Below are 26925 nucleotides of genomic sequence, written 5' to 3' on the forward strand. Positions count from 1 at the left end.
CTATTGTAAACCGCATAGAACTTCATGGTCTTGCGGTATATAAATTGATTATTATTATTAATGCTGGCATGTCCCCAGGCAGAACAGTGCAACCCTTCAAATAAGCTTTACACAGAAGATACAAAAACTCTGGGGTAAATCTGTGAACAGGTGGCCCCATAGACCCCTGCAGGACCTGAGACTGGCTTCTCTTGGGCTCCGCAGCATCCGCACACTTGCATTTCATGCCTTCGCTGTTTGTGGTCTCCAGAAGGGATTTTCTCCATATAATTCGGACCCACTACAGTTCCACAGCTCTAGAGGACTGAGGTAGGTGAATTTGATGTTCCTGTCCCTCCTTCGCATGCCCTATGGCTCATGGGCACTTCTCAACTAACCATCCAGCACAAAACTGACATGATATAGGGATAGAACAGCCCGAGTTCATCCAAGTCAATTTTGAGTCAAAGCGAGATGTTTTGAAGCAGCTGGGGGCTTTAGAAAAAAAGATTGTTTAAAATCCAAGCTGGCCATTGCCAGTGAATTCACACCAAAAACAGCCAGGGAGGCTCTCCTGAAGTTTCAAAAATTCAGAGAAATGGGTTTTAGAGGTTGAAAACCCTAGTTCTGGCCCCAGAAACCCTTAAAAATAACTTTGTTCTCCCCCACAAAATTCTTTTCCTTATAGGGAATAATGGGTTGTACTGATGCCTGCCTGTGTCAGCTTTACTTCAGCCTGACTGAGTGGAGAAGACATTCTGCCTCAAATCCTTGCTGGAATCAATTAACAACTAGAGATCTTTAGGCTGCTACTTAGATAGACACCGGCTAAGGACTCCACACCCACAGATCCTCACGGTGCAACGAGGGGGGGGGGGGATTAAAAAGCAGCCAGCTCCCTGAAACCAAATGGGATTCACACATGGCCCCACAGCCTGTGCTCACCTCTAATAAATCAAAAGGCAAGCTTGCTCCCAAGGAAACAGCCTCCGAGCTTCAAAGAAGCACAAAGCAGACTGGCTCAATAGTTATGCCCGGAGGTTGCCCTGAGAGCTGCAGCCTGCCCTTGTGGAGTCTGCATCCTCTTCCAGGCAGAGTAGCCCCAAATATGGGGGTCCTCTTGGAACCAAAACCTCCTGAAACAAATAAAAATATCCAAAAATAACAAAAACTGAACAGATAGGATTAAAACACACCTCCTCAGCTCACTTGCAAAAGGAAAAACTATAGAGGGCGCTATACTGCACTGGTGGAGGAGTTGAAAGATGTGGTTGACATCCTTCTTCAACAGTTTCCAATGTACAGCCTCCTGTGTTTATGTAACATAAATCCCTGATACACCTGGGGTGAAACTCCCTAATTTATATAACAGAACAGTGGGATTTATCAACAAACCTATGCCAGTACAATTTAATCATCTTATCCCATTCCAAGGGCACCTAGCTTCAACAGAAGAAACATGATTTCAGTACAAAGATCAACACCCTTGTTTTTAGGGTTCTCAAATTAGCTTTAAAGCAGCACTGAAATACAGCAACAGTTTGTGTGATAAGACCTTGGCTTGATGTTGCTTGTCTTTAGAATATTTTGCCCTTGGAGTCTCCCTTCAAAAATGAAAACCAGTTCTTACACTGGGACTACTGTCTAAAAATGTGTACTGCCATGGGCTAAAACTGATCAAAAGGCACATTGTAGCAAAGTAAGAACAACAATAAACCTGTACAAGTGTGTCCCTTGAACCAATTTCTAATGTGGGTTATAAGATATATACTTAGGCTATAAACACTGAAAACTGTAGCCCCATCCCCATGACCAAAAATCAGTGGGGAAGGGGCAGAGGAGTATGTGTGGGACTTTCATTCCAAAAACAGTGTATATGTTTTGTGGGTATATTTGCACCTTTTTAAAGCAGGTGCTAATGCATATGTGGAGAAGCCAGTCCCATTCCTGTGGCCATCATATTTTCAAAGGGAAACTTATGCAGGGTCTACCTTTGAAAATAAGCTTGCAACCTACTGGGTCTCAAAAATGCCCAAAATGCATCTGATTCAAGCATATACCAAGACCGTCTTGTTATCTATAAATACATAAGATGACAATCTGAAACGTGCCAAGGATTCCATGTTATTCTGGCTCTGAAGATGATTATTTCTGTATGTTTGTAATGAGCATAAATTTTCACCTTTCAATGCACTGGGTGCCTTTCCAGCAATAATATATATAGATACACAATGAGACAACATCATATCCAAGTGAAAGGCAGAGATAAACCAACTAAAAGAAAGGGATACTTTCAATTCAGACTTGAAATCCAGAAACAGCAAATGTTTTCTGCAGATAATACTGCTTCAGTAAGATACTATATACCATGGAACCTTGGTTTACGAGCATAATTTGTTCTAGAAGCATGCTCATAAACCAAATTGCTTGTCTATCAAAGCGAGTTTCCCCATAGGAAGTAAGGGAAACTTGCTTGATTCGTTCCACCTCCTCCTCCCCCCCCCCCCAAGGCTACCGGCGCTGCTCCATAACCCCCCCACCCCCGCTCACACCGGCATCGCACCCCCCCACCCGCAAACGCTCCCCATGCTGGGGGTGCGATGCGGTTCTCGTGGGGAGGGGGATTCGCGGGCGGGGGGTGCTCGTTTATGGGGGAGGGGTGCTCGTTTTGCGAGTTAAGGTTTGCGGGAGTGTTTTGCTCGTCTTGCAAAACACTCACAAACTGGGTTACTCGCAAATCGAGGTTCCACTGTATAGCAATTCTAGCCGTTTACACATATAATAGATAAAAGTGAATAATAAAAGCAATGCTTTTCTTTAATATATGAAAGCTGGAGCAGCTTTGTGGTTTCTTTTTTAGGTGAGGTGGCAAAAGTGTAGGGATATTAAGCTTACATGTCCAGCAGAACAGAGAAGACCTCAATAGACTGTAGCTGTGGCCACGCTGCTAGTCATGTCTGAGCAGCAAAATGTGTGCTTGTGCCTGATGAAAAAAGGGACTTCTGCAAGCCCTGCAAGCTTATATCTTAAAACATTGTTAGCATAATGAAAAGATTCCATTCTCTACTCAACTGCTTCATTGGATTTCTTTTAACAATTCTTAATATACTGTGTATATATATGGTGCCCAGAAAAAAAAACCATCCTGCTACTGGAGAAACTTCTGCCTGAAATTTGAGACATTTCTCAGTACTTTATTTTCGACAGGATGGAGCTCCAGTACATCGAGCTTGCAAAACAGTTGAGCTCTTAATTAACGAAACCCCAGAATTCACTGATCTTACAGTTCAGTAGTATTAAAGACTTTGTGAATGTGTCAATGTTGAAGGACACTTCAAACACAAATTATGTACTAAGAATAAAACCCATTATACTAATGTATTTTTCAAAAGTCATACTAAATGTTTAAACAATTGCAAAGTATTCTGAAACTATGTAAGGGATCCCTTTTAATCCAGACACTGTGTATGTTTTTGATGGCAGACTAACATTTTCTACAGTGAAGTTGTGTAAATACATATGAACATCAAAAGAGTTCAGAATTAAGACTTTCTTTGATAGGGAGGAAAAAAAAAAGAATATACACTTCTCCATACTAGCAAATGTAAATGCTCTGACGCTCATAAGTAGCAAAAAACCTCAGTTATCATCTCATGGTATAGTATACTGTCACTTTCAGTATGCATACATTTCCCAAAAAATATTGCATGCCTTTAAAAAAAAAGTTTTTCAGTGTTTGCATGTTTAAGTACTTATGTTACTATTTGTAAAAAAAAAATAAATTAAAAAAATTACAATTGTTTTAGAAAATTACATTTCTAAGTACAGTACTTTCATTGTATAACTGCTAAACTTAAATGCACTGTCACACTTTTAAGTATTGCAATGACTTGTAAACAAAGTGTGTTTTAAAAAAATCAGCATATAGTTTATTGTATAACCATCTTTGGACTAATATTTCAAATATATACATACATAGATATAACAACCACAGCAGCTACTAAAACAATTTCTTTTAACAGCCGCTGCTTGAATTATGCAAAAATTCAAACTGGTATAACGTGCTTTTTTACACTTTAAGATGATGCTACATTTTGGAAATCTTAGAATGTCACATCAGGCATCAAGTTCTTAAAAATTAAAAGAATATTAACCCCCCCCCCCCAAATAAAATAAGTTACACTGGTTGAATCAAATTGATCTTACTAGGTATACACAAAGGGTGCATACAGAAAATACAGCACACACACATTTACATTAAACAGAAAATACATACTGTACAATCAACAAGAGACCTGTCTGACGTGCTGCTTGGCTCTGACATATTTAGGAGGCGCTGTAAGTGTCTGCTTCACCGTCCCACAGGCTAAGAGGCATTCTCTTCAGAAGCTCTAATTGGAAAGGCCTATGAAGATTTAATGGAGAATTTAGGTCGAGACTCACTTTGTGAAGAGCTGGCGGGGGACATGGCAGCTGAAGAAAGCATACTGACTTGATTAAGATCCACTGATTGTTTCCAAGATAGACTGGGAGGCTTAGGAGGAGGAGGAGTTGGGGATTTTAGGTGGCCGCTCGCTTGCTGTGGACTAAAAATGTTACCTGAAAAAGCACAATTGCAACAGATTATGATTTTGCAAGGGCAGGAGTAAGAAATAAGCTCTTCCCACTATATCCACTTTTTTTTTTTTTTTTTGGGGGGGGGGGGCAATTCTATAAAGAGTGCCGAAAGTTAGGCGCCTAATACTCTAACAGGATATGGATGTCCAGATTCTGTTATAGAAATACTTGCATAAGTCGGCATTTACACACCAACATTTAGGTGCACCCATTTAACACCATGTCTATGGCAGGCATAAATGTGTGCGCCTAAACGTGGCACTTTTAGCACATATATGACATATTGAGTAACGTACACATTATTGTGAGATACCCAGGCCCTGCCTATATGAACACCCCCTTGTATGTGTGTGCTATGCATGTTGCGCTCTAAGATTATAGAACACGGCTTAGCATCCAACTAACGTGTATGCGCAAATCTGAAACATCTATGCGCGTAAGTGCTAGTATTCTATAATCTAAGTGTACAAATAGCACTTAGATTTAGACACTCATGTTATGAATTGAGGGGTTTGTGCTTTTTTAAACTATAGTAAGGGTTATAAACTGAAAGAAAAAATGCTTACTACATAGGGCCCGTGATCTTGCCAAAAGTTGAAGGTGGCAGCCCTGGAAAAATACATGTCACAGAACACTTGACAAACTGGGATTCCGCAGTACTGAGAGTGGCCAACAAGCCAATATACCAGATTTACCTCTAGCGCCTAGGGAACTAAATGCGGTGACCAATATGAAAGAGTTGCACCGCTGTCTTCAGTATGAGAAAATTTATGCTTTTCAAAGCAAAAACTGATAGCAAGAGCAGCTGCAAATACTTAACAGTAAGCTCTTTTCTTTAATAATATATGAGGCTTTTTTTTCAGACATAATCTCTTAGGTTGTATTGTCCGTACAGCAATTATACACTGGCAAGCAAATTTTTCTTTGGATAGTGTAAAACATGAAAAACTATAAAGCACTTCCACATTACAGGAATCTCTCTGGTCATAAGATCAGCATGGAAAGAAGGCCCCCCCCCCAACTCCCTAGAGTTCCAGAAGGGCCTAGATTTTGAATTGCAAATCATACTGTAATGCTGTTCCTCCTGTTGCCAGTTGGCCTCATAGCATTAGGGAACAATTTTCCTTAGAAAAATACAAGCTGTTTAATAAGAAATATACGAGGGTAAATCAAAAGGTAAAGGCAAAATACATAATCACTTTTCCACATAGTCCCCATACAAGACGACACATTTGTTGTATCGTTCAACTAGTTACTGCATTCCTGCAGAGAAGAAGTTTTTCAGCTGCTCCCAAAGTCGTGCTTTGTCTTTTGCTCTCTGGGTCGCACCAAGTCTCGTCGTTGGTGACAGTTCTCTCCAGAATACTCGGGTCTTCTTCATACCGTCTCAGGAACTGGGTTGCAACCTCCACACACTGTTGTTTGTGCAGATCAGTAAGCTGTTTGGGAATCCATAGTGCGCACTTTCCTGTATCCTAAGTCATCATGCATTATGGAACATGAAAATCCATAGCTGATATCTAAATCAACTGAGACACCATTATCCATCAGTCTTCTCTAATCAAGGCATCTGCTTTGTCAATGTGCTCTTGTGGGAATGATATTTATGGATGACCAGAACAACACTTATTCTTCCTGCTTTAAACCTTTTTACCTACTCATAAACCTTTTGTTGGTTCATGGTGCTATGTCCATAATGAGTCAATATCTGATGGTGAATTTCCACAATCCCTTTGCCCATTGCTCTTCAATGGTGCAATCTTGAAATGTAGCGTCCATGTTTCTGATCTTGTGACTGTCACATGACTAAAGGCCGAGCGCTGCACTGTGCATGGATGAACTATCCAACAGGCAATGTACAAGTACATATGTTGCACTTTTCTAGCTCTGATTCAGTTACCCCGTAATTTTAACAATTGCCTTTAATTTCTGATTCACCCTCATATTTTTTTCTCTCCTAGGAGAGACTCCTAGGTCCCCTCTTCCTACCTCACGTATATATTTGGAGCAGTTTTGTATGATGCATAGTATTTTAAGTTAAGTTCAGATTTGCAGCTGCCCTGGCTCCTTCCTTTAGCCACACTTCATGTCATGAAAGGTACACTGAATTTCATTGTACAACTTTATTTCAAGTCAGTTTTCAAATTCTGAAACCAAACTTGTGAAATCCATATAGAGTAATATATGTTACACTGTTAGCAAATTTTCAAGTGGGAGGCACTGTGCATCAGCACAGGTAACAGAACTACTGTGCCTCTGTTCCTATACATCACATATAGTGAGAATGATTAACAAAAAAAACAACTCTATTTGGTCAGGCAAGGAACTCTCCCCAGCCCAAAATACACAACTTAGCTTTTAATCTACAGTACAACTAACTGGCAATTACCACAGTTTTGTCCCACTTCTATACATTATGCCAGTCACCATAGGAAAGCTACTTTCCCTTTCATGGACAAAAAGAACTGGGGCCTCTTAAAGCATCTCAGCCTACCAAACCACACATCCCCTCAACTCCCCACCAACCACACTGCTACATTTGTTTTTTTGCTTACAATTCACTGGCAGTGTGTGATGGGACTATACACTTGCAGTTCAAGTGTATGGAAACATAAAAGGGTCCCATCTTCCTATTGGCAGGACATAATAAATGCAACTGTGGAATTGGCAGACATGTTAATATATAAAACCTTTTTTTCCTGTCCCCAAGGTGACAGGGCTCCTAGGGGCCTTTTTCACATCCTCCAAGAAGGGAGATTCCGTTTTCAAAATTAAAGGAATTTAGAGAAAGGAATCTACAATGAGACTAGAGAAGTTATTTACCTGAAGAGCTGCTTCCGGAACTCGAAGGAAGTTTAATGGAAGGAGGGCGGTGCTTTACGCTTTTTCCTAACACTGAAGATTGAACAGACCCTGGCAAGCTCTCCGCCTGCTGCAAGGAAAGAAAAATTCAGAATCCTCTTACATAGCAATTGAGTTCTCTGCTAAGATATTGGGAGTCCTTTTTGATTCCTCTCTTTCATTTAAGGACCAAATAAATTCCTTGGTCATGAAAAGCTTCTTCAGTTTGCGAATACTGAGGAAGGTTAGACATCTTTTTCATCACTGTCATTTTTCTATCTTAGTTCAATCAATTATATTATCCCGTCTTGATTACTGTAACGCTATCTACCTCGGCACTACAAAAATTTGTCTTCATTGATTACAATTAATTCAGTGAAGTTGATCTTTGGAAAATGTAAATTTGACCATGTGACCCCTTTGCTTCAGAGTCTTCATTAGCTCCCAGTTTATTTTAGAATTCAATTTAAATGCGCTTGTATTTCTTTTAAAATTCTACATGGTATCTTTAATCCTCTTATTCCTTTATTTTGGAATGTTTACTGATTCTCCTTTGCAAGAGGTATCCAACAATTTAAACTCTCCCTTCCTTCTAAAAAGGAGTCAAGATCTTCGGTCAATCTTTGGTCTTTAAACTCTCTCAACTCTGGAATAATCTCCCCTTTTTTTAAGGAGTTCCAGTTCATTTTAATTTTTCCGTAAATCTTTAAAAACTACCGTATTTTCACGTAGATAATGCGCACCCGTGTAAAACGCGCACACGGGTATAGTGCGCAGAAAACACAAATTTATGTACAGAAATTTTTATATACCGCGCACACCCGTATACCGCGCATGCCGCCCTGACTCTCCCGTCGCCGCCCGACTCTCCTTTCGCCCGCCCCGAGTCTCCTCTGGTCCCGCCTGCTCGTTTCCAGCCCTGCCCCGAGTCTCCTCTGGTCCCACCTGCTCGTTTCCAGCCTCCCCCCCCTTGGAGAAGCTGTCTACCTTGTTTCCGGATGCCAGCGAGCCCAGCTGTTTCCTCTGCCGGCAGTCCCGCCCCTTCTCTGAGCCCTGCTGTACTGCTTCCTCTTCCGGCGGTCCCGTGTGGGGGGGTGCGAGCGGTCCTTCGGGTGGGGGTGCGAGCGGTCCTTCGGGGTGGGAGTGCGAGCGCTCCTTCCGGGTGATGAATCGGGCGTGAGGGGGGGGGAACTATGTAAAAAAAATTTTGTACAACGCGCAAGGTTATGCGCGGTTTGTAAAAACCACGTATAACGCGCACGTTATATGCGTGAAAATACGGTACTCTATTTGCAAAACATTTTGAAAATTAATTCTTTTGAAATTTTGCTATTATCTTCTATTTATCATTTGTAAATCAATCCCTGTTTATTTAATTGCTGTAAACTGAGTCGAGCCTTCTCAGAATGATGACTCAGCATACAAAGTTAAGCTTTAGTTTAGTTTAGCACAAACACAACCCTCTTATGATGAAAAACCTCAGAATGACACGAGTAAGGTCTCCGAGATGGTGACTCCAATTAGTGCTCTCCCATCTGTGGACTCTTGGCTCTTGTACCCCCTGCATCTGCTGTGATGGTTACCTGCCTCCCCCTGTCTTAAGGTTATTTATTTTTGTGCTCAATATTTGTGCTAATATTCTTCCCTGAATATTCTGTTGTAATATACTTTGCTAATAACATAGTGACTACAAATAAAAATTCAAACAACATTTTACATGCTATTTTAAAGTTAAAACTTTGGGTAAACTAGTAGGGTAAAATAGCTTAAGAAATACAACTCCTAGGGAAGGAGGAAGGTTTTTTTGACATGGAAATCATGGCAGTACTTGAGAGTTCAGCAAGTTTTCATGTTTTAGGGCCGCATTTAGATTAAAATTTTCAATCGCAATTAATCACACAATTAAAGGCATTTTATTTATTTCCCACTGCAGCTACTTGTGACTGGGCAAGTCACTTAACTGTCCATCGTGCAAAGTACAAGATAAGTACCTGTTTATAATATGTACACTGCTTTAATTGTAACCACAAAAGGCGGTATCATGTACTGTATATCAAATCCCATCCCCCTTCTTTTCCCTCCCTCCCTCCCTCATATCCAACATCTCTCCCTCTCTCTTCCTTCATTCCCTTTACTTAGGTTTATTATCTTTCTTTAATGGGGTCTGTAACCTCCCCCCCTATATAGCACCTTTCCCTTCCTTCCACACCATGAACAGCAACACATACTTGGTAGTGAGTAGCACCAAGCTCTTCTCATAGCTCACTGCCTTGGCCATAGCTTCCACCAGTAACTCCTCCAGTTCTGCTCACAAATCTGCAGTTTACTCTCCTCCCCCACCTAGAGTTCGGCATCTTCTTCCCATGTCAATGCCCCCCCTCCCCAGTTTATCATAAAGGTGGTCAAATGTTGGTCACCGGCATTGTCAGCATAGCCCAGTACATACACAGCCCATGGTCCTGCTCTGAAGGCTTCCCTCTGGTCTGTCCCACCAACACTGACATCATTTCCTATTTCTGATGGAAGGGACAGATCAGAGGGAAAGCTTCAAACTAGGCTGCAGGTAGCATCTATGCAATGTTATTACTGCTGGGGACCACAAAAGATCACCTTAAAGGTCGACAGGCATGTGTGTATTAACTGCTATTAACTTGCAGCCTTATTAAATTCCCAAGGTGATAACCTCTTGCACATGTGGCACATAGAAGTTATCACTGATAGTTAGAGTGGTTTCATAGTGGAGAAGTAAATCAAAAGTAGTATGGAGGAAGGGATAGGGACTGCATGAAAGTATTTTGTGAGTATTAATGATAAAACAATATAGAAACAACAATTATTTAGTTGACCTATATGTTTTCTATTTTTGGCTTTACACAAAACATCAATTTTATGTATTCATGACATATACAAAAAGGCAACAACTACTATATGGTGAATCTCAAAAATGTCCCAATACTTAAAATTTTAAACAGGTAATATGCACCACAAAGTGGATCCTTTTCTTGAAAGATATGGCTAAAGCAACCAGGTTATCTCCCCTCAAATTCATTCATTTTACCTTTTACTTCATTCACAATGCTCGTTTATATAGCCTTCTAGCTACTGGGTAAAATGAGACTTAGTTCTGCAGTAATTACAGACTGTGGGGCTTATTTTCTAAGAATTTGAGTGTAATTTTTTAAAGCTATTTGACTGTGTAAATTGTTGCTTCTACAGATAAAATGTCTATGTGAAAATGGCCCACTCTGTTCAGCAATGCGTATAATGTACAAATTTAACATCTTCATGGAGGCATTCCTGAGGTTGGGTTGGTTTAGGTCAGCAAAAGGTGGGTACTTTTTCTCAGACAGTTCTGAGAACTGGTGCAAAAGCTACAGGTAAACGTATCCACACACCGTGCAGCAAAACATACTGGACTAGATTTACTAAAGTGGACTACCACTCTCAATGTGTCACTGCATAAAAAGAGATCCGCAGTACATAATGTGTGTTAATCCCTGTTAAGAATGGGCTAACATAGGAATGCACTTTATTAATCCAGTCCAGTTCTGAAAAGTGCCTTCTCTGGTGGCAATTCCATAAGTGGGTACCTCATTGTAGGCGCCCTGATCTTGCATGACAAGAGCCTATCCTGTAACGTACTGAAGAGGGCCAAAGTACATCATACAGAATATACAACAGAAAGCGCCAAGACCATCCAGGTTAGAGACAAATCAAGTAATAAAAAAAGGTTACTTGATTGTCTGTAATCTGGATGGTCCTTCATGCTTTTTTTTTTTTTTATTTATCAGATTTTTAAACATTATCATTTATACAAATAATAAAGAAAGAAATTTACAGAGACAAGATAAAGAAAAGTAATTATAACTCATAAGGTTATTACAATAGATTCCTCAAGCCCACATAAATTGAGAGAGTACAAACAAGCTTTAAACTAATCAGAAACAATCAAATATAATCATGATCAAATGATCAAACAAAATGGTGCCTTGATACTTTCAAAACTCCAAATATTAATTACGTGGTACCAGAAGAACTAACTTCATGATGTTGCAAAAATTGTTCTAACTGAATAGAGTCCCAATAAACATAATCATTTTCTTCAAATTTAATCAAGCATTTGCAAGGAAATTTTAAATAAAAAGTGGCACCCAAAGCCAACACCCTAGATTTCAAAGCCAGAAAAGATTTTCTTCTTAATTGTGCTGCTTGAGCCACATCTGGAAATATCAATACGTTATCTCCACAGAATTTAACTTGCTTATTTTGAAAATAAGCTTTTATTATTAAGGATTTATCTATCTCTCTTGTACACGTTATTAGGAGTGTAGATCTAGTTAGAATTATATCTTGTGAATCCTCCAAAAATCCTGTTAAATCAAAATCAATTTGTTCCAACTGATCTACACCCGATTCTATGGAAACTTTCTTCCTCTGAGGAATATAGTATAAATTTGTTAGAGGCAAATTATCTACGTCAGTCATCCCCAAAACTTCTTTAAAATATTTCTTAACCAATATTTCTGGAGACAACAAATGAGTTTTGGGGAAATTGACTAGACGTAAATTTTTTGCTCTCTGTAAATTTTCCATTTTTTCAAATTTCATATGAGTGATATGAAAATCCTTAACTGCTGTTGAGGAAACTGCTTGTAATGTAACCACTTGAGACTCTGTTGTTTTAATTTTAAATTAGAATCAACATTTACAAACTTATCAATCACTTCCTGTGAAAACTTAAGATTCTGTGTTACCACGGACTTTAATAACCCCTCCATTCGAGTGTTAATTTGCCATAAATCTTTCAAGGTAACTTCCTGAGGTTCAGCCTGGGGCTCTCTAGCAAATAAAGCCTCATCTTGAAAAGATAAGGCTTTTGGCATCACCCCATAAACTAATAAGGGTGACCTCTGTTGCTCAGAGAGTCCCTCCGGCTGAAAACTGGAGCCAGATTTGGGCTCCAAAACTTCAGGAATATTTGGTGGAGGTGGTGGGGTTCTACCTGAAGGACTAAGAGATGCCCCTGAAAGCGAGTCCGCTCCTTGACTATGGCTTAATGCACTAGATGAAATAAAATGCCTATCTATGGGGCCTAACAAAATAGGTGTAGATACGTTAGCTTTCCCTTTTCTCTTCCCCATATTACATTCATACATACAGTTCTCCCGTCTCTCCCAGTGTCTCCAAGGGGCTCCCAAGGGGCAGATCGTGCCCCTTAGGGCACGCCCCTTTGGCCACGCCCTGCGGCCGCGCGCCGCAGTCGCGGCGTCCCTTTGAACAGCAGGAAGAGGACCCGCGTGACGTCAGGGGTCAGCCTCTGCGGTTGCCTGCAGGGGTTCGGCTCCCAACGCTCCGGCTTAAGATGTTAAAAAGCGCTGCAGTCTGGGGCAGAATAGTTCAGCAGATAGTAACACCTCAAATGCCTGTAACTCTCCAGTCTCCTGCAGTCGCGGCGTCCCTTTGAACCGCGGGAAGAGGACCCGCGTGACGTCAGGGGTCAGCCTCTGCGGTTGCCTGCAGGGGTTCGGCTCCCAACGCTCCGGCTTAAGATGTTAAAAAGCGCTGCAGTCTGGGGCAGAATAGTTCAGCAGATAGTAACACCTCAAATGCCTGTAACTCTCCAGTCTCCTGCAGTCGCGGCGTCCCTTTGAACCGCGGGAAGAGGACCCGCGTGACGTCAGGGGTCAGCCTCTGCGGTTGCCTGCAGGGGTTCGGCTCCCAACGCTCCGGCTTAAGATGTTAAAAAGCGCTGCAGTCTGGGGCAGAATAGTTCAGCAGATAGTAACACCTCAAATGCCTGTAACTCTCCAGTCTCCTGCAGTCGCGGCGTCCCTTTGAACCGCGGGAAGAGGACCCGCATGACGTCAGGGGTCAGCCTCTGCGGTTGCCTGCAGGGGTTCGGCTCCCAACGCTCCGGCTTAAGATGTTAAAAAGCGCTGCAGTCTGGGGCAGAATAGTTCAGCAGATAGTAACACCTCAAATGCCTGTAACTCTCCAGTCTCCTGCAGTCGCGGCGTCCCTTTGAACCGCGGGAAGAGGACCCGCGTGACGTCAGGGGTCAGCCTCTGCGGTTGCCTGCAGGGGTTCGGCTCCCAACGCTCCGGCTTAAGATGTTAAAAAGCGCTGCAGTCTGGGGCAGAATAGTTCAGCGGATAGTAACACCTCAAATGCCTGTAACTCTCCCGGTCCTTCATGCTTTTTATCGTATATAGAGAGCCTACCCTGGAACAGCATCTGGGTACTCACTCCATTACAGAATACTAGCATACCCTGGTATCAAAGTTGCTCACAGTTACACTAGCCATAGACCTGGCATAAATGTGACAAGGTTGAGCGTAACTTCCAGTACTCTGTAAGTAACATGTCCCACATCCATGCTCCGCACACTTTGTATTTGTGCACTATAACACTACATGCACCATTACAGAAGAGCACTTATGGTACTGGGGATTGGGATTTGATATACTGCTTGGACAAGGTGTATTAAGCGGTTTACAATCAGGCATTCAAGCATTTTCCCTAACTGTCTCGGCAGGATCACAGTCTATCTAAAAGAAACATAGATACATGATAGCCGATAAAGGCCAAATGGCCCATCTAGTCTGCCCATCCACAGTAACCATTATTCTCCTTCTCTTTCCGAGAGATCCCACATGCCTATCCCAGGCCTTTTTGAATTGGGGGTAGTGGAGAATTAAGTGACTTGCCCAAAGCGTGAGGTTTGAACCCACAACCTCAGAGTGCTGAGGCCGTAGCTCTAACTACTGCGACACTCTCCTAATGGTATAAATGCTACTTTTTTCAGCATAAACATGTGCAAATGGGTGCCTATCTGCTAGTGCCTAGTTTTAGAATTGCCCTTTCTGCATCTATAGGAATAATGCTTAGCACAAAGGGCCTCTCATCTGCTTTATAATGCTATGGGACAGTACTTACTTCAACCTCCTTTCCAGGAGAAGGTGGAGTCTGACTGACGGCGCCTCCTGGGTTGTGGGTTACCTTCACTGTGCACTTTGTTTCATTTTCAAACAAATCATGGTATTGACTGACTATCCTGTGATACAGAAAGATCTTTAGTTAACAAACCAGTACAATGAGAAGCAAGGACATTATTGCAGTTGTCTGAAAACTTAATTTCCAAGATTAAGCCACTTGGGGGTCCTTTCATCAAGCTGCGGTAGGGGTTTACCGTGTGTTAAACTGCCTGCCGCGCTAGCCACTAACGACTGCATTGAGCAGGCATTAGTTTTTTAGCCGGCCGCGGGGGTTAGCGCGTGATGAACTGTCTGACGCACTAACCCCGCTAGCACGGCATGATAAAAGAACCCCTTGATGTTGGCATCTCTTGAAACCAAAAAGAACAGTGACGGTGACCAAAAGTGCTGGGAAAAGATTGAACACATATGTGTTTCAGCCCAATGGCCTGCATCAGGAGTCTAAATTATTCTTCTGGACTTTGACTGCATCTAAAAGCTCAGGGATTCCCAGCTGTTCAACTTCTGTTTCCAAAATCTCTAAGCTGGAAAAACTCTCTGATAATAAAATCTTCCAAGATTTAAGAAAATTAGCTATGAAGCGGAATTCACTGCATCCACCTTCTATTAGTACAAGATCCTCAGAGATCCATAGAAAATTACCATCATTCACTACTGGTATTTGACCACCAAGTCTATTGCCAGGAAGCAGTACATGATATCCTCTCCCGTATTTATCAATGGGGTATCTATCAGACCTAATGCAGCTTTATCGTGTAGTCCTGTATATGCTGGACTTTTGATGGGAAAATCTACATTTTCTTGTTTTCCGGTAGTTCATTTGCGCTCTTTCGGCAATTGGTATATCTGTGGCAGGTCAAATGCATAGATGATGTTTTCCTTGGCAACAAGACTTGGTGATCAAATACCCTGCAGTAGTCAGTGATGATAATTTGCTATGGATCTCTGAGGATCTTGCACTAATAGAATATAGATGCACTGAATTCCGTTTCACAGCTAATTTTCTTCAATCTGGGAAGATTTTATTACCAGAGTTTTTCCAGGTTAGAAATTTTGGAAACAGAAGTTGAACAGCTGGGAGTCCCTGAGCTTACAGATGCAGTCAAAGTCCAAAAGAATAATTTAGACTCCTGATGCAGGCCACTGGGCTGAAATACATTTGTGTCGATTATTTTATTTGAAGAATTAAAGTATCCCAGCACTTTTGGTCGCCATAACTGTTCTTTTTTGTTTCCTTTTATGAGAAGGTGGTTTCCCCTGTTTTATTGGGTATCTCTTAAAATCCATTTCAAACTTTAGTTACCAGTATTCCTAACTAGTGTGCTTTCAGACCCGACTGAGTGTGAAACAAAAAAATGTCATCAATGCCTGATTTAGACCAGAACATAGGCTCTGCTCTCACATAGGCTTGCATTTCATGAACTCCCTTCTAAGCATGCCTAGTCACAGATCCTCTGACTTTCTTATATACTGCATGAACTTTAAAAGTAGAAATTAACAGGCAACATATAGGAAATGAACAACTAAGCCCATCTTTGACAGAAATAAATCTGGAAGGTGATTATGCGTCAGGTAAAAATGGATAAAGATTACTAACTCTCAAAAACTTTTTAAATATAATTTATTCTTGAGTAAAGAAGCTGGAACCATATTGGCCACTTTGAGAGCCTGATATTATGCAGAGTAAAAGTGGCTGGTGCCTTGAGAAAAGAGTGTTTGATTTAAGTGTCTAATTACCCTGTGGTATAGGCATCTAGTCCTATCGCCTGATTCCAGTGGTAATATGTTGACAGAAAGTCAATTATATATCCAACAGAATATCAAGCTATCAGAATTCCACATACATAGACATGAACAACAGGAGAAGGAACAAAAGTCTCATCTTGCGTCACAAACAGGGCCTTCATTTTATAACAATTTACCATCAGACCATGACCAGCCAGCCAAGAAACAACAGCCCCCATCAAGAGAGCTGGTCATTAAGGACTAGTCTACAGGACAACAAATACATATAATAAAATGTCATCTGTATAAAAATGATTTTAAAAAACTTTGCAAAATCTGTATAGACTCCCTTAAAGAGGACCATAAATGCATTTTTGTTTATAAATCTTTATTCATTTTAAATCTTTCAACAAGTGTACAATAAAATCATCATTTAATATACAACATCACTTGAAGCTCTACAATTTCTCAAGAAAAAGATTTTATCCCACCCTACCCTCCCAAAACTTATATTCAAATATAATATATATCATATAATATAATAATTTAGATCATTTGTTTTATAATTTGATAATGAAAACCCCAAAACCCACCCTCCACCCACAAACCAATATATATTAAGTAAGTAGGGAAAAATGCTGATTATTCATTATAATACCTTATTAATGGCCCCCAAACATCCTTAAATTTATTAAATGCATTTTTGAAAAATACCAACAGAGAAGAGAAATACTTTTTGTGTTTTAAAGATCATAATTCAAATCTGAAATGTATGTATAACATTTTTTCTGCTGCCTTTTCAAAACTCTGCTGTATTTTCACTGCCTGTTGTAAGACTCCATATGCTGTATCTCTCTGCCTTTTTGTAAGACTCTATATGCTCTTTGTAAGACTCTATATGCTCTTTGTAAGACCCTACACGCTGTATCCCGGACTTTTTTGTAAGATTCTATATGCTTTTGTAAGTGTCTGTATACTGTATCCCGGATCTCAACACATTGTAACTTCGCTGATTGTCCAGCTCTCTTCGCTGTGAACCGCCTAGAAGTCTCACGACTATGGCGGTATAGAAGAATAAAGTTATTATTATTATTAATTACTCTCTTATTTCTGACATTTCTTATGCTACTCCCTAACTTTTCTCCTAAAGCTCTGGAAGAAATCTTTTTTGGAACAGTGTTACAAATAGCCATCTATGGAAAAGAATCTTATTTCTAAATGCATCACTTGGTCCTTATAAACTCTTAAATAAGTGTGAAATAAAATTAAACTGCAGCAAATCTGAGACATCTTATATATCCAGGTAAATAGCTTTTGAAAATTGCCTTTTTAATGAACACGCTAGGGCAAGGGTGATCCCCAGGGGCAGCAACCCAATCAAGTTTTCAGGATTTCCCCAATGAATATGCGAACAGATCTCATGCATATTCACTACTACTACTACTAATCATTTTTATAGCGCTGTTAGATGCACGCAGCTCTATACATTAAAACAAGAGACAGAGATATTCACTGACTGGGTCATGGCCCTAAAGGACCCAGGTTGTCTACTCCTGCTCTAGGGAGTATTGCAGAGAACGGTTTTATCCTCTCTCCTGATCAGAACCTCACTGTACACATCTTACATTACAAAAGGTAAAATGTTCTATTACTTTGGAGTTCTCTTGTGTATTCCACCTCTTCTTAAATATATATATAAAATGATTGTAGCAGTTAAATAAGCACTCACCTTTCAATATCATTCTTTGATCCAATCAGGAACCTATTATGGAAACAATAAAAATTAACAAATTATATGGATTAATTTTTCTATTATTTTTAGGAAACTAAAAAGTGTCTCTTCTACGTCTCATTTCATTTTAGTTAGTAAAATCTATACTGTAAGATCTTATAAAATGTACTAAATACTAGGTACAAAAACAGAGAGTGTAAGTCCACTAAGGACAGAGAAAGTTCCTGCATATAATAAATATAAACCACTTTGGTTGCGCCACAGAAGGCAGTATATCAAATCCATGACCTTTTACTATAAGATTTACAGTACACATATATAACCACATAAAAAAGAAATGAACAAAACAAACAAGTGGATTACAGGACCAGAGGCAACATGGATTCGCTAGAGGTAGGTCTTGTCAGACAAATCTGATCAATTTCTTTGACAGGGTGACCAGAAACTTGGTTAGAGGGAATGCGCTAGATGCTAGATTTTAGCAATCCTTTGACAGTGTTCCACACAGGCGTCTAATAAATAAGCTGAGTGTCCTCAGGATGGGACCCAAAGTGATGGATTGAGTCAGGAACTGGTTGAGTGGAAGGCGACAGAGGGCAGTGATCAATGGAGATCACTCTGAGAAAAGGGATGTTCTTAGTTCTTAGGCTAGTACTTTTTAACATTTTTGTAAGCGATATTGTTGAAGAACTCTCAGATAAGATTTGCCTCCTTGCAGATGATACCAAAATCTGCAACAGAGTAGGCATTCTTGATGGTGTGAACAACATGAGCAAGGACCTAGCGAAGCTTGAAGAATGGTCTGAATTTTGGCAGCTAAAATTTAATGCTAAGAAATACAAGGTCATGCATTTGGGCTGCAAAAACTCAAGGGAACGGTACAGTTTAGGGGAGTGAAAAACATATGTGCGCAGCAGAAGAATGGGACTTGGGTGTGATTGTATGTGATGAACTTAAGGTGGCCAAACAGCTTGAAAAGGTGATGGCAAAAGCTAGAAGGATGCTAGGATGCATAGGGAGAGGTATGGCCAGTAGGAAAAAGGAAGTATTGATGCCCTTGTATAAGACTTGTGTGAGACCTCAGTTAGAACACTGCATACAATTCTGGAGAGTGCACCTTCAAAAAGACATAAACAAGATGGAGTCGGTCCAGAGGAAGCCTACTAAAATGGTTGGTGGTCTTTGTCATAAAGTGTATACTTTGGAGGAAAGGCAAGAGAAGGGAGATATGGTAGAGATGTTTTAATAAATATATAAAGACTAATGTTACCAGCCAGTGGCAGGACACATCCAGACAGAGAAAACTATAGTTATTATTTTTTAATATTTATAAATTGTGGAAAAGTCTCAATTCTGGAAACTTTGACAGCAATCTCATAGGATTATAAGCTGATCATTATTACTTCTTCATCTGTACAAAAAACTCCACATTTATTAAGTTACTCTCAAATCAGGCTGCAGCCCACCACTGTGCACAGAGCAAGAAAAGGAGAAGTACTTCTACTTAGCTGTGTGACATGGAAACAAGATGGTACCATAGCATACGCATTCGACTATCGCTCAGCAGGGCTAGTTGCTCCATCCACGCCCTTCCACAGCTAACCAACAAGAGCCTAGTATCGCCGTGACTGGCTGCCTCAGGGATGTTTTTATCTGAAGCTCTCCATATGGCCATACCCTGTGCACAGTGGTGGGCTATAGCCCGATTTGAGAGTAACTTAATAAATGTGGAGTTTTTTGTGCAGATGAAGAAGTAATAATGATCAGCTTATAATCCTTTGAGATTGCTGTCAAAGTTTCCAGTATTGAGACTTTTTTCCACAATTTATAAATATTAAAAAATAATAACTATAGTTCTCTGTCTGGACGTGTCCTGCCACTGGCTGGTAACATTAGTCTTTCATTTGAAAGGAAAGTCCGGAAAGAGAGGGCACAGAATGAATTTAAGAGATGATAGGCTCAGGAGTAATCTAAGGAAATACTTTTTTACAGAAAAGGATGGTAGATGTGTGAAATCATCTACTGGTAGATAAAGACTGTGTCTGAATTCAAGAAAGCATGGGACAGGCACATGGCATCTCTTCGGAAGAGGAGAAGATAGTGGATGCTGTGGATGGGCAGAATAGAGGGGCCATTTGGTCTTTATCTGCTATCATGTTTCTATGTAAAACCACAAAGTTAATAATAACTAATAATAATATAATAATAACTTTATTCTTATATACCGCCACAATCTTGCGACTTCTAGGCAGTTCACAATGAAGAAAAACTGTACAGACAGCGAATTACAGAGTATAGCATTGAACATCTTGTGATAGTACAAGGAAAATTACAGGGTCAGTGAATTACACGGTTTCACAGTGAGTAACTTTATACAATCGGCAGAAATTGAGAGCATAAGTAGGAAAGGAGAAAGGAGATTGCGCGGTCAATGAGTTACAAGGTGCAAGACTGAAAAGATGATAAAGATAACTTAAGAATGTTGATGAGGAACTAATTTGTTATCTTGGTACATTAACGGAGGACGGGCACCAGTGAGCAAACTGGTAACAATTAAAGGTGGAATTTTGGCTGATGAGGGTAGACGGGCTTCTTAGGATGGGAGGAGGCTCTGGTTTTTTTTAGGGGGGGAAGTCTGGTTAGGTTATGAATTTCTTAAACAGGGTGGTTTTTAGTTCTTTCCTAAAGACACTATATGATTCTCTGGCGGCATCGGTGAAGTAGTCTAGCCAAGTATGCAGTCTACCTGCTAGGAATTTGAATGTTCTGTCAAAGAAGGTACAATATCTACAGCCTGTGATATTTGGGTAGGTAAAGAGGTTACAGTTTCTGGTAGGCCTGGTAGAGGAGTGGAATTCAAAGTGAGGTAGTAGGTAGCTGGGGGCCAATCCCCAGATTAGTTTGTAGCAGAGGCAGGAGAATTTGAACAGAATTTGTGCTTCAATTGGTAACCAATGAAGGAGTTTGTAGAATGGACTAACGTGATCGCTTTTCTTTAGTCCGAATATTAAGCGAATATTAAACTATTCTGTTTTCTCACATTTTTTTTAGGTATCCCCAAGTAAACAATGTTGCAGTAATCCAGGGTGGATAAAATCAGTGACTGAACCAATATTCTGAAGGATAGCGGGTCGAAGTATTTTTTTATGGTTTTTCAGTTTCCAAAGGATGAAGAAGCATTTTTTGGTCACTGAGTTTATGTGATCGGTCAAAGTCAAGTGGGTGTCCAGGGTGACTCCCAGTATTTTTATGGTTTTTAGTATTGGGTGATCATGGCCATTTACATGTATTGTAGTTGCGGAGATTTTTTCGTTTGGGCTAGCAAGGAAAATCTTTGTCTTTTCTGCGTTTAGTTTCAGTTTGAAGTTTAAAGTCCATTTTTCTATTTCGGTCATGATGGAGGAGATTTGTTTTGAGTTGGCTGAGGTCACATTTGTTATTGGTATTAATATGGAGATGTCAGCTGCGTATATGTAATAAGTTAGGTTAAGCCTTTGTAATAGGTGACCTAGGGAGGAGATGTATATATTGAACAGGGTGGGAGATAGGGGGGAGCCTTGTGGGACTCCCGAAGGGCTTTTCCAGGGTTTAGAGTAAGTTCCTTCATGGACCACTTGATAAGACTGTTTGGTTAGGAATCCTTGGAACCAGGTCCATACTCTTCCTGATAGTCCCATTTCGTCTAGGCACCTAAGCATTGTTTCGTGGTCCACGAGATTGAAGGCGCTGCTGAAGTCTAACTGTAGGATCAAGGCGCTGGAACCTTGATTGAAAAGGTCGTATAGGTGGTTAAGGAGAGAGCCTAGGACTGTCTCAGTACTGAATCCTTTTCTGAAACCTGATTGGTGGTCATTTAGGACTAGAATCCTGCATGTTGTTCTCTTCTCCAAGACAGAGACAAAAATCATCAATGAGAAAAACAGATTTGGATGATTTTAAAGTTAACATTAAACAACTTGAAATTCAAAATAAACTAAAGTGATCCACAAGTGAGCATATTATGGAAGAATTCTGAAACAGATTCCCACTGGCTACAGAAGTATTAACTAAACTAGACCTGTTTCTTGTTTTATCTTAAATCTCTTCTTGAAAAGCTCAAAAATGATGACAGAGCAGGATTTGGGTTCATTTTATTTGTCCTTGATGACAGGCTGTGTATTCAAAAGATTCTTTTGTGTGATCAAATACTGCTACATGTAATTATTAAGAAACATGTCAGTGAAGGACAGAGCTCCCGGTTTAAGGAGTTAAAGGCACAAAAGAATTAAGAATAATGTACCATATATACTCAAATATAAACTGAGGTGACCTTCCCTCCCCCCCACCAAAAAAAAGGAAAAAAGGATGATGAGTATAAACTGAGATTAGAAATTTGGGTGAATCTGGTGAGACAGTCTACAAAAAACTTGAGAATATCCACTGCTTTTTTCTAGGCTAAGCAGCATAAAATCTGTTTTATTTTTTGGGGGATCTTCCCAGAAAATTGTGACCTGGATTGGCCACTGCTGGAAACAGGATACTGGCCTTGATAGACCTTCAGTCTGCCCCAGAATGGCAACTTTTATGATCTTAATTAAGAGAAAAAGCAACAAGATCTCCTTCCCTTTTCTTCCTTCTCAATTTATTTCTGCATCTGTCTAGATTAAATTCTTTCTTACTATCCAGACATTAATTTCCCTCTTTTCATTTTGTCTACCTAGAGCTTGCCATCTCTTTTCCTGATCCTTTCCAGTATCTCATTAACTTTATCCTTTTCCCCAATCCAGCACGTGCCCTTTTTTCTTTATCCCCTCCTTCCATCCAGTATGTGCTCTCTCTCCTCTCTTCACTTCCATCTAGCGTCTGCTCCCCCTCTTTCCTTCCCACTTCCATCCAATGCCTGCTCCCCCCTCTCTCCCATTCAGTGTCTGCTCCCCTCTCTCTGTTCTCCCCACTTCCTTCCAGCAATTACTCGCCTTTCTCCTCCCCACTTCCTCCAATGACTGTTCCTCTTCTCTATACTTCCATTCAGAGTTTGCTCCCCTCTCTCTCGTCTCCATTTTCTTCCAGCATCTGCTCTCCTCCCCACTTCCATTCAGTTGCTGCTCCCCTCTCTCTCCTCACCAGCATCTGGACCCTTCTCTCTCCATGTCCATTCAGCATCTATTCCCCTCTCTCTCCACTTCCATTCAGTATCTGTCGTCCCCCCCTTTCTCCACACAATAAGCCTGAAGCTCCACTCAACCTCTTCCATCCAGCGTCTGCTCCGCCTCTCTCCCTTCCATTCAGCGTCTGCTCCCTGCTCTCTCCTTCCCACTTCCATCCAGCGTCTGCTCTCGCTCTCTCCACTTCCATTCAGCATCTGTCCCCCTCTCTCTGCCCTATCTTCCATCCAGCATCTATCATCCCCCCTCCTTTCTCCACACAATAAGCCTAAAGCTCCACTCATTCTCTTCCATCCAGCGTCTGCTCTGCCTCTCTCCACTCCATTCAGTGTCTGCTCCCTGCTCTCTCCTCCCTACTTCCATCCAGCATCTGCTCCCCCTCTCTCCACTTCCATTCAACATCTGTCCCCCTCTCACTCCCTATCTTCCATCCAGCATCTGCCATCATCTCCCACCCCTCCTTTTTCCACACAATAAGCCTGAAGCTCCACTCAACCTCTTCCCCTTCTCGGACATCTCCCTCCCTCCCTTCCCCTCACCTTTGCCGTGCTTTTCAAAAGCAAAGTTGTCACTCTCAGAAGGCCCCTGATGCGGCAGCTCCAACGGTTCTCCTGCTGCCGTCATCAATGCTTTATTCTGATCCGGTGCAGGGTACTGAGTATCTGCTCATGCCCAAGGCTTGCCTGCTCCTGCCTTATCTGAGAATCTCAGAGGGGGCAGGAGCTGGCAAGCTTTGAGCATGTGCAGATGCTCAAAGCTCCGCACCAGATCAGAATACATCATTGACAGTGGCAGCAGGTTTCAAGTACTAATGGTAAGCGTGATGTCGGGGAGTGGGGCGTGCATAGAGGAGAGTGGCGGTTTCTGTGCACGGAGGATAGCAGCTTTGAGATTCATCACGAGGGGCATGCATTCAGTGGGAAGAGCAAGGGGTGGGGGGGGGGAATCATTCTATTGAAGATTACAGCCCTAGTGATCATCGGGAGTTGAATGAGGGGCAGCCGTGCTATCAGTCAGGTAGTGGCTCAAATTTTTGGTCTAATTTTTTGGCCCAAAAATCTTGGTTTATATTCGAGTATATATGGTAGTCCAAACTGCAGGTGATTAATACAATTACAAATAAGATAGTTATTAAAATGAGTTAACCACTGTAAAATAATATCAAATGAACACTGATATACTATTCAATACTGGATACTTACAGTTATTTTTAAGAAACTTCAGGTTAAGTCATGGAACCCTACTGTCTTGTTAAATTCAGGGCACTAAGTCAGAATGCTGAATTTGAGTTTTACCATTTTGCCTATGAATCTTCAGAAAAAATGCTTCTAACTTACTGGGGGGCTGAGAGTAGGTAGTCATTTTCTTCATCGCCTCTGAATGTCTGCATTTTTCCGTAATATAAAGGATTGCCCACGGACTGGAAAATGGACAGTTTTGCTTTCTGAAATGGAGCACCACTTTCACATTCAAACATGTAATCTTCTTTCATATCCTACAGATCAAGCACAGAACACAAGACAAAACATTTTTTTAAATCTATAAAAGTAAAGCACATCTATTATCAGTGTCCTTTTAATCTATAATTGTTTGGAATACTGCACATAAGAGGTTAAACAAAATTGCTTATCTGTATCTCCACATCAGAGGTGGTTCCTGGAAGCAAATGGGCAAACAGACCACAGGGGCTAGGGCCACACCAATGGGAAAAAGTAAGCAGACTAAAGGCTAAAATAGTCAAAAATGTAGTTCAAAGAAGCAATTTTATTGAACAGAAGAAGCGGAAGAGTGAAAACTTGCCCAATTTAGATAAATGTTGCCCTTCTGGGTTGCATCAGGGCCCTAAAAACACCACAGTGAAAACTTGTACCTTCAGCCAACAGCATAAGGAAAGGAGAAATTAGGTTCTTACCTGCTAATTTTCTTTCTGTTAGCTTCTCTAGACTAGTACAGTTCTTTACTGATGGGTACTATCTCACTATGACCAGCAGGTGGAGACTGAGCCCAAAACTTTGGTTATAGTATACAGTGGTACCTTGGTTTACGAGCATAAATTCGTTCCAGAAGCATGCTCGTAAACCAAAATACTCGTATATCAAAGCGAGTTTCCCCATAGGAAATAATGGAAACTCGCTTTGATACGTTCCCCCCACCCCCGAGGCCAGCGGTGTTGCTCTATTCCCCCCCCCCCCCGAGAACCGGCATTGCTCCCCCTGAAGGCATCCCCCTTGCGATCCGGCACCCTCCCCTCCCCCCGCGATCCGGAGATCTCGGAGAGAACATGAACTCGCAGGCCTTGAGCATGCGCAGATGCTCAAGGCCCAGCAGAAAAGAGGAGGCCGATCTTCGGGCACTGGCACCAATGCACAGGACATGCCGGTGCAGAGCTGAAAGTTAAGAAGCGGGTTCGTGTGGGTCTGGGGGACTTCAGGTTGCGGCGGGGGGGGGGGGGGGGTGCCGGATCGCGGCGGGGGGGGAGGGGTGTGTGTGTGCTCGTAAATCGAGCCACGCTCTGTTTCCGAGGCGCCGATTTGGTGAATGTTTTGCTCGTCTTGCAAAACACTCGTAAACCGAGGTACCACTGTATTAGTCGAGGCTCCCCCTCCTAACCCAGTCTGCCAAATAGCCAAGGAGAACTAAGAAAAAAAACTAACATGTAACAGGAATAACACTCCAAACAGGAGTATAAAAACAACAAACACATAGTAACGCTGTTGGAAAATGCATAGAAACAAAACCCTGCAGTGAAAATGTCCCCAAAGCTCACCAGCTATGCCAGCTAAGCCATAGCTGCTGTTCTTGTATCTCCCCGGCCCTAGAAAAATACTAGAACCTGCAGAAAAAGCAAAATCTTCACGTGAACAAATACCGCAATCACTGCAGAAAGACAGATAGGGTGGGGAACTGTACTGGACTAGAGAAGCTAATAGAAAGAAAATTAGCAGGTAAGAACCTAATTTCTCCTTCTGTGTCGTTCTCTAGACCATTACAGTTCTTTACTGATGGAACATACCAAAGCAGTACCCATCAAGGGTGAACGTCCCGAAGGGCTGACACCAGAACACGCTCATCGAACACCGCATCCCTACGCGCCTGAACATCCACACGGTAGTGTCTGACAAAGGAATGCAGAGAAGACCAAACTGCAGCCTTACAAATATCACTGGAGGCACAAGAGAAGACTCAGGCCAAGAAGTTGCCTGACCAAGTGGAATGAGCCTTGAGAAATTCCAGAAGGTAAAATTATGGTCTTACCTGTTAATTTTCTTTCCTTTAGAAGCAGCAGATGAATCCAGACTAGTGGGATGAATCCAGACTAGTGGGTATAGCTCACATCGACCAGCAGGTGGAGATAGAGAACTGATTAACAGTTGGCCTTAAAGCCTGGTGTTCCTCTTGTTACTTCAGTTATGCATTTTGCCCAAGCAGCCCGAAAGGAGCATGAGCATCCCCAAAACTTCATTCCAGTAGAAAATGGGCCCCTAAATAATACAATTACCAACCATATCCCAACCGAAACCATAAACAAACACCCTACACACATACAGTGCCCTTGGGGAGGGGCTCTGGATTCATCTGCTGCTTCTAAAGGAAAGAAAATTAACAGGTAAGACCATAATTTTACCTTCCATAGCAAAGCAGCAGATGAATCCAGACTAGTGGGATGTAGCAAAGCAAACTCAAACCGGGTGGGACGCCAATGCCGCCTCCGCCAGTACCGCAGTGCCAAAACTTGCCTCCGCACTGGCTGCTACGTCTAAGCGATAATGCTTCGAAAAGGTATTACCCGACGACCAAGTGGCCGCTCGGCAAATTTCCTCCAAAGACATCCCCCCGGACTCCGCCCAAGACGTAGCCAATGCCCGAGTGGAATGAGCATGAAGGTGCTCCG

At 41.5% G+C, this 26925-nt stretch overlaps 1 protein-coding gene across 4 annotated transcripts in view; it reads right to left on the bottom strand.

Moving 5' to 3' along the window:
* Positions 1-26925, bottom strand: part of SUPT20H (SPT20 homolog, SAGA complex component) — a 121304-nt gene that overhangs the window by 39858 nt on the left and 54521 nt on the right. For 3 of the 4 annotated variants that reach the window (XM_033947989.1, XM_033947990.1, XM_033947988.1), the window contains 4 exons: positions 24371-24528; positions 17887-17919; positions 14374-14491; positions 7420-7528 (listed from right to left, as the gene is read on the bottom strand). In XM_033947989.1, coding sequence (XP_033803880.1) covers positions 7420-7528; positions 14374-14491; positions 17887-17919; positions 24371-24528 — 418 coding nt within the window. Of the gene's footprint in view, positions 1-4422; positions 4579-7419; positions 7529-14373; positions 14492-17886; positions 17920-24370; positions 24529-26925 lie in introns of all 4 variants that reach the window. The other variant, XM_033947991.1, reaches the window with a different exon arrangement.

Source organism: Geotrypetes seraphini, chromosome 6 (genome assembly GCF_902459505.1).
Source record: "Geotrypetes seraphini chromosome 6, aGeoSer1.1, whole genome shotgun sequence".
NCBI lineage: Eukaryota > Metazoa > Chordata > Amphibia > Gymnophiona > Dermophiidae > Geotrypetes > Geotrypetes seraphini.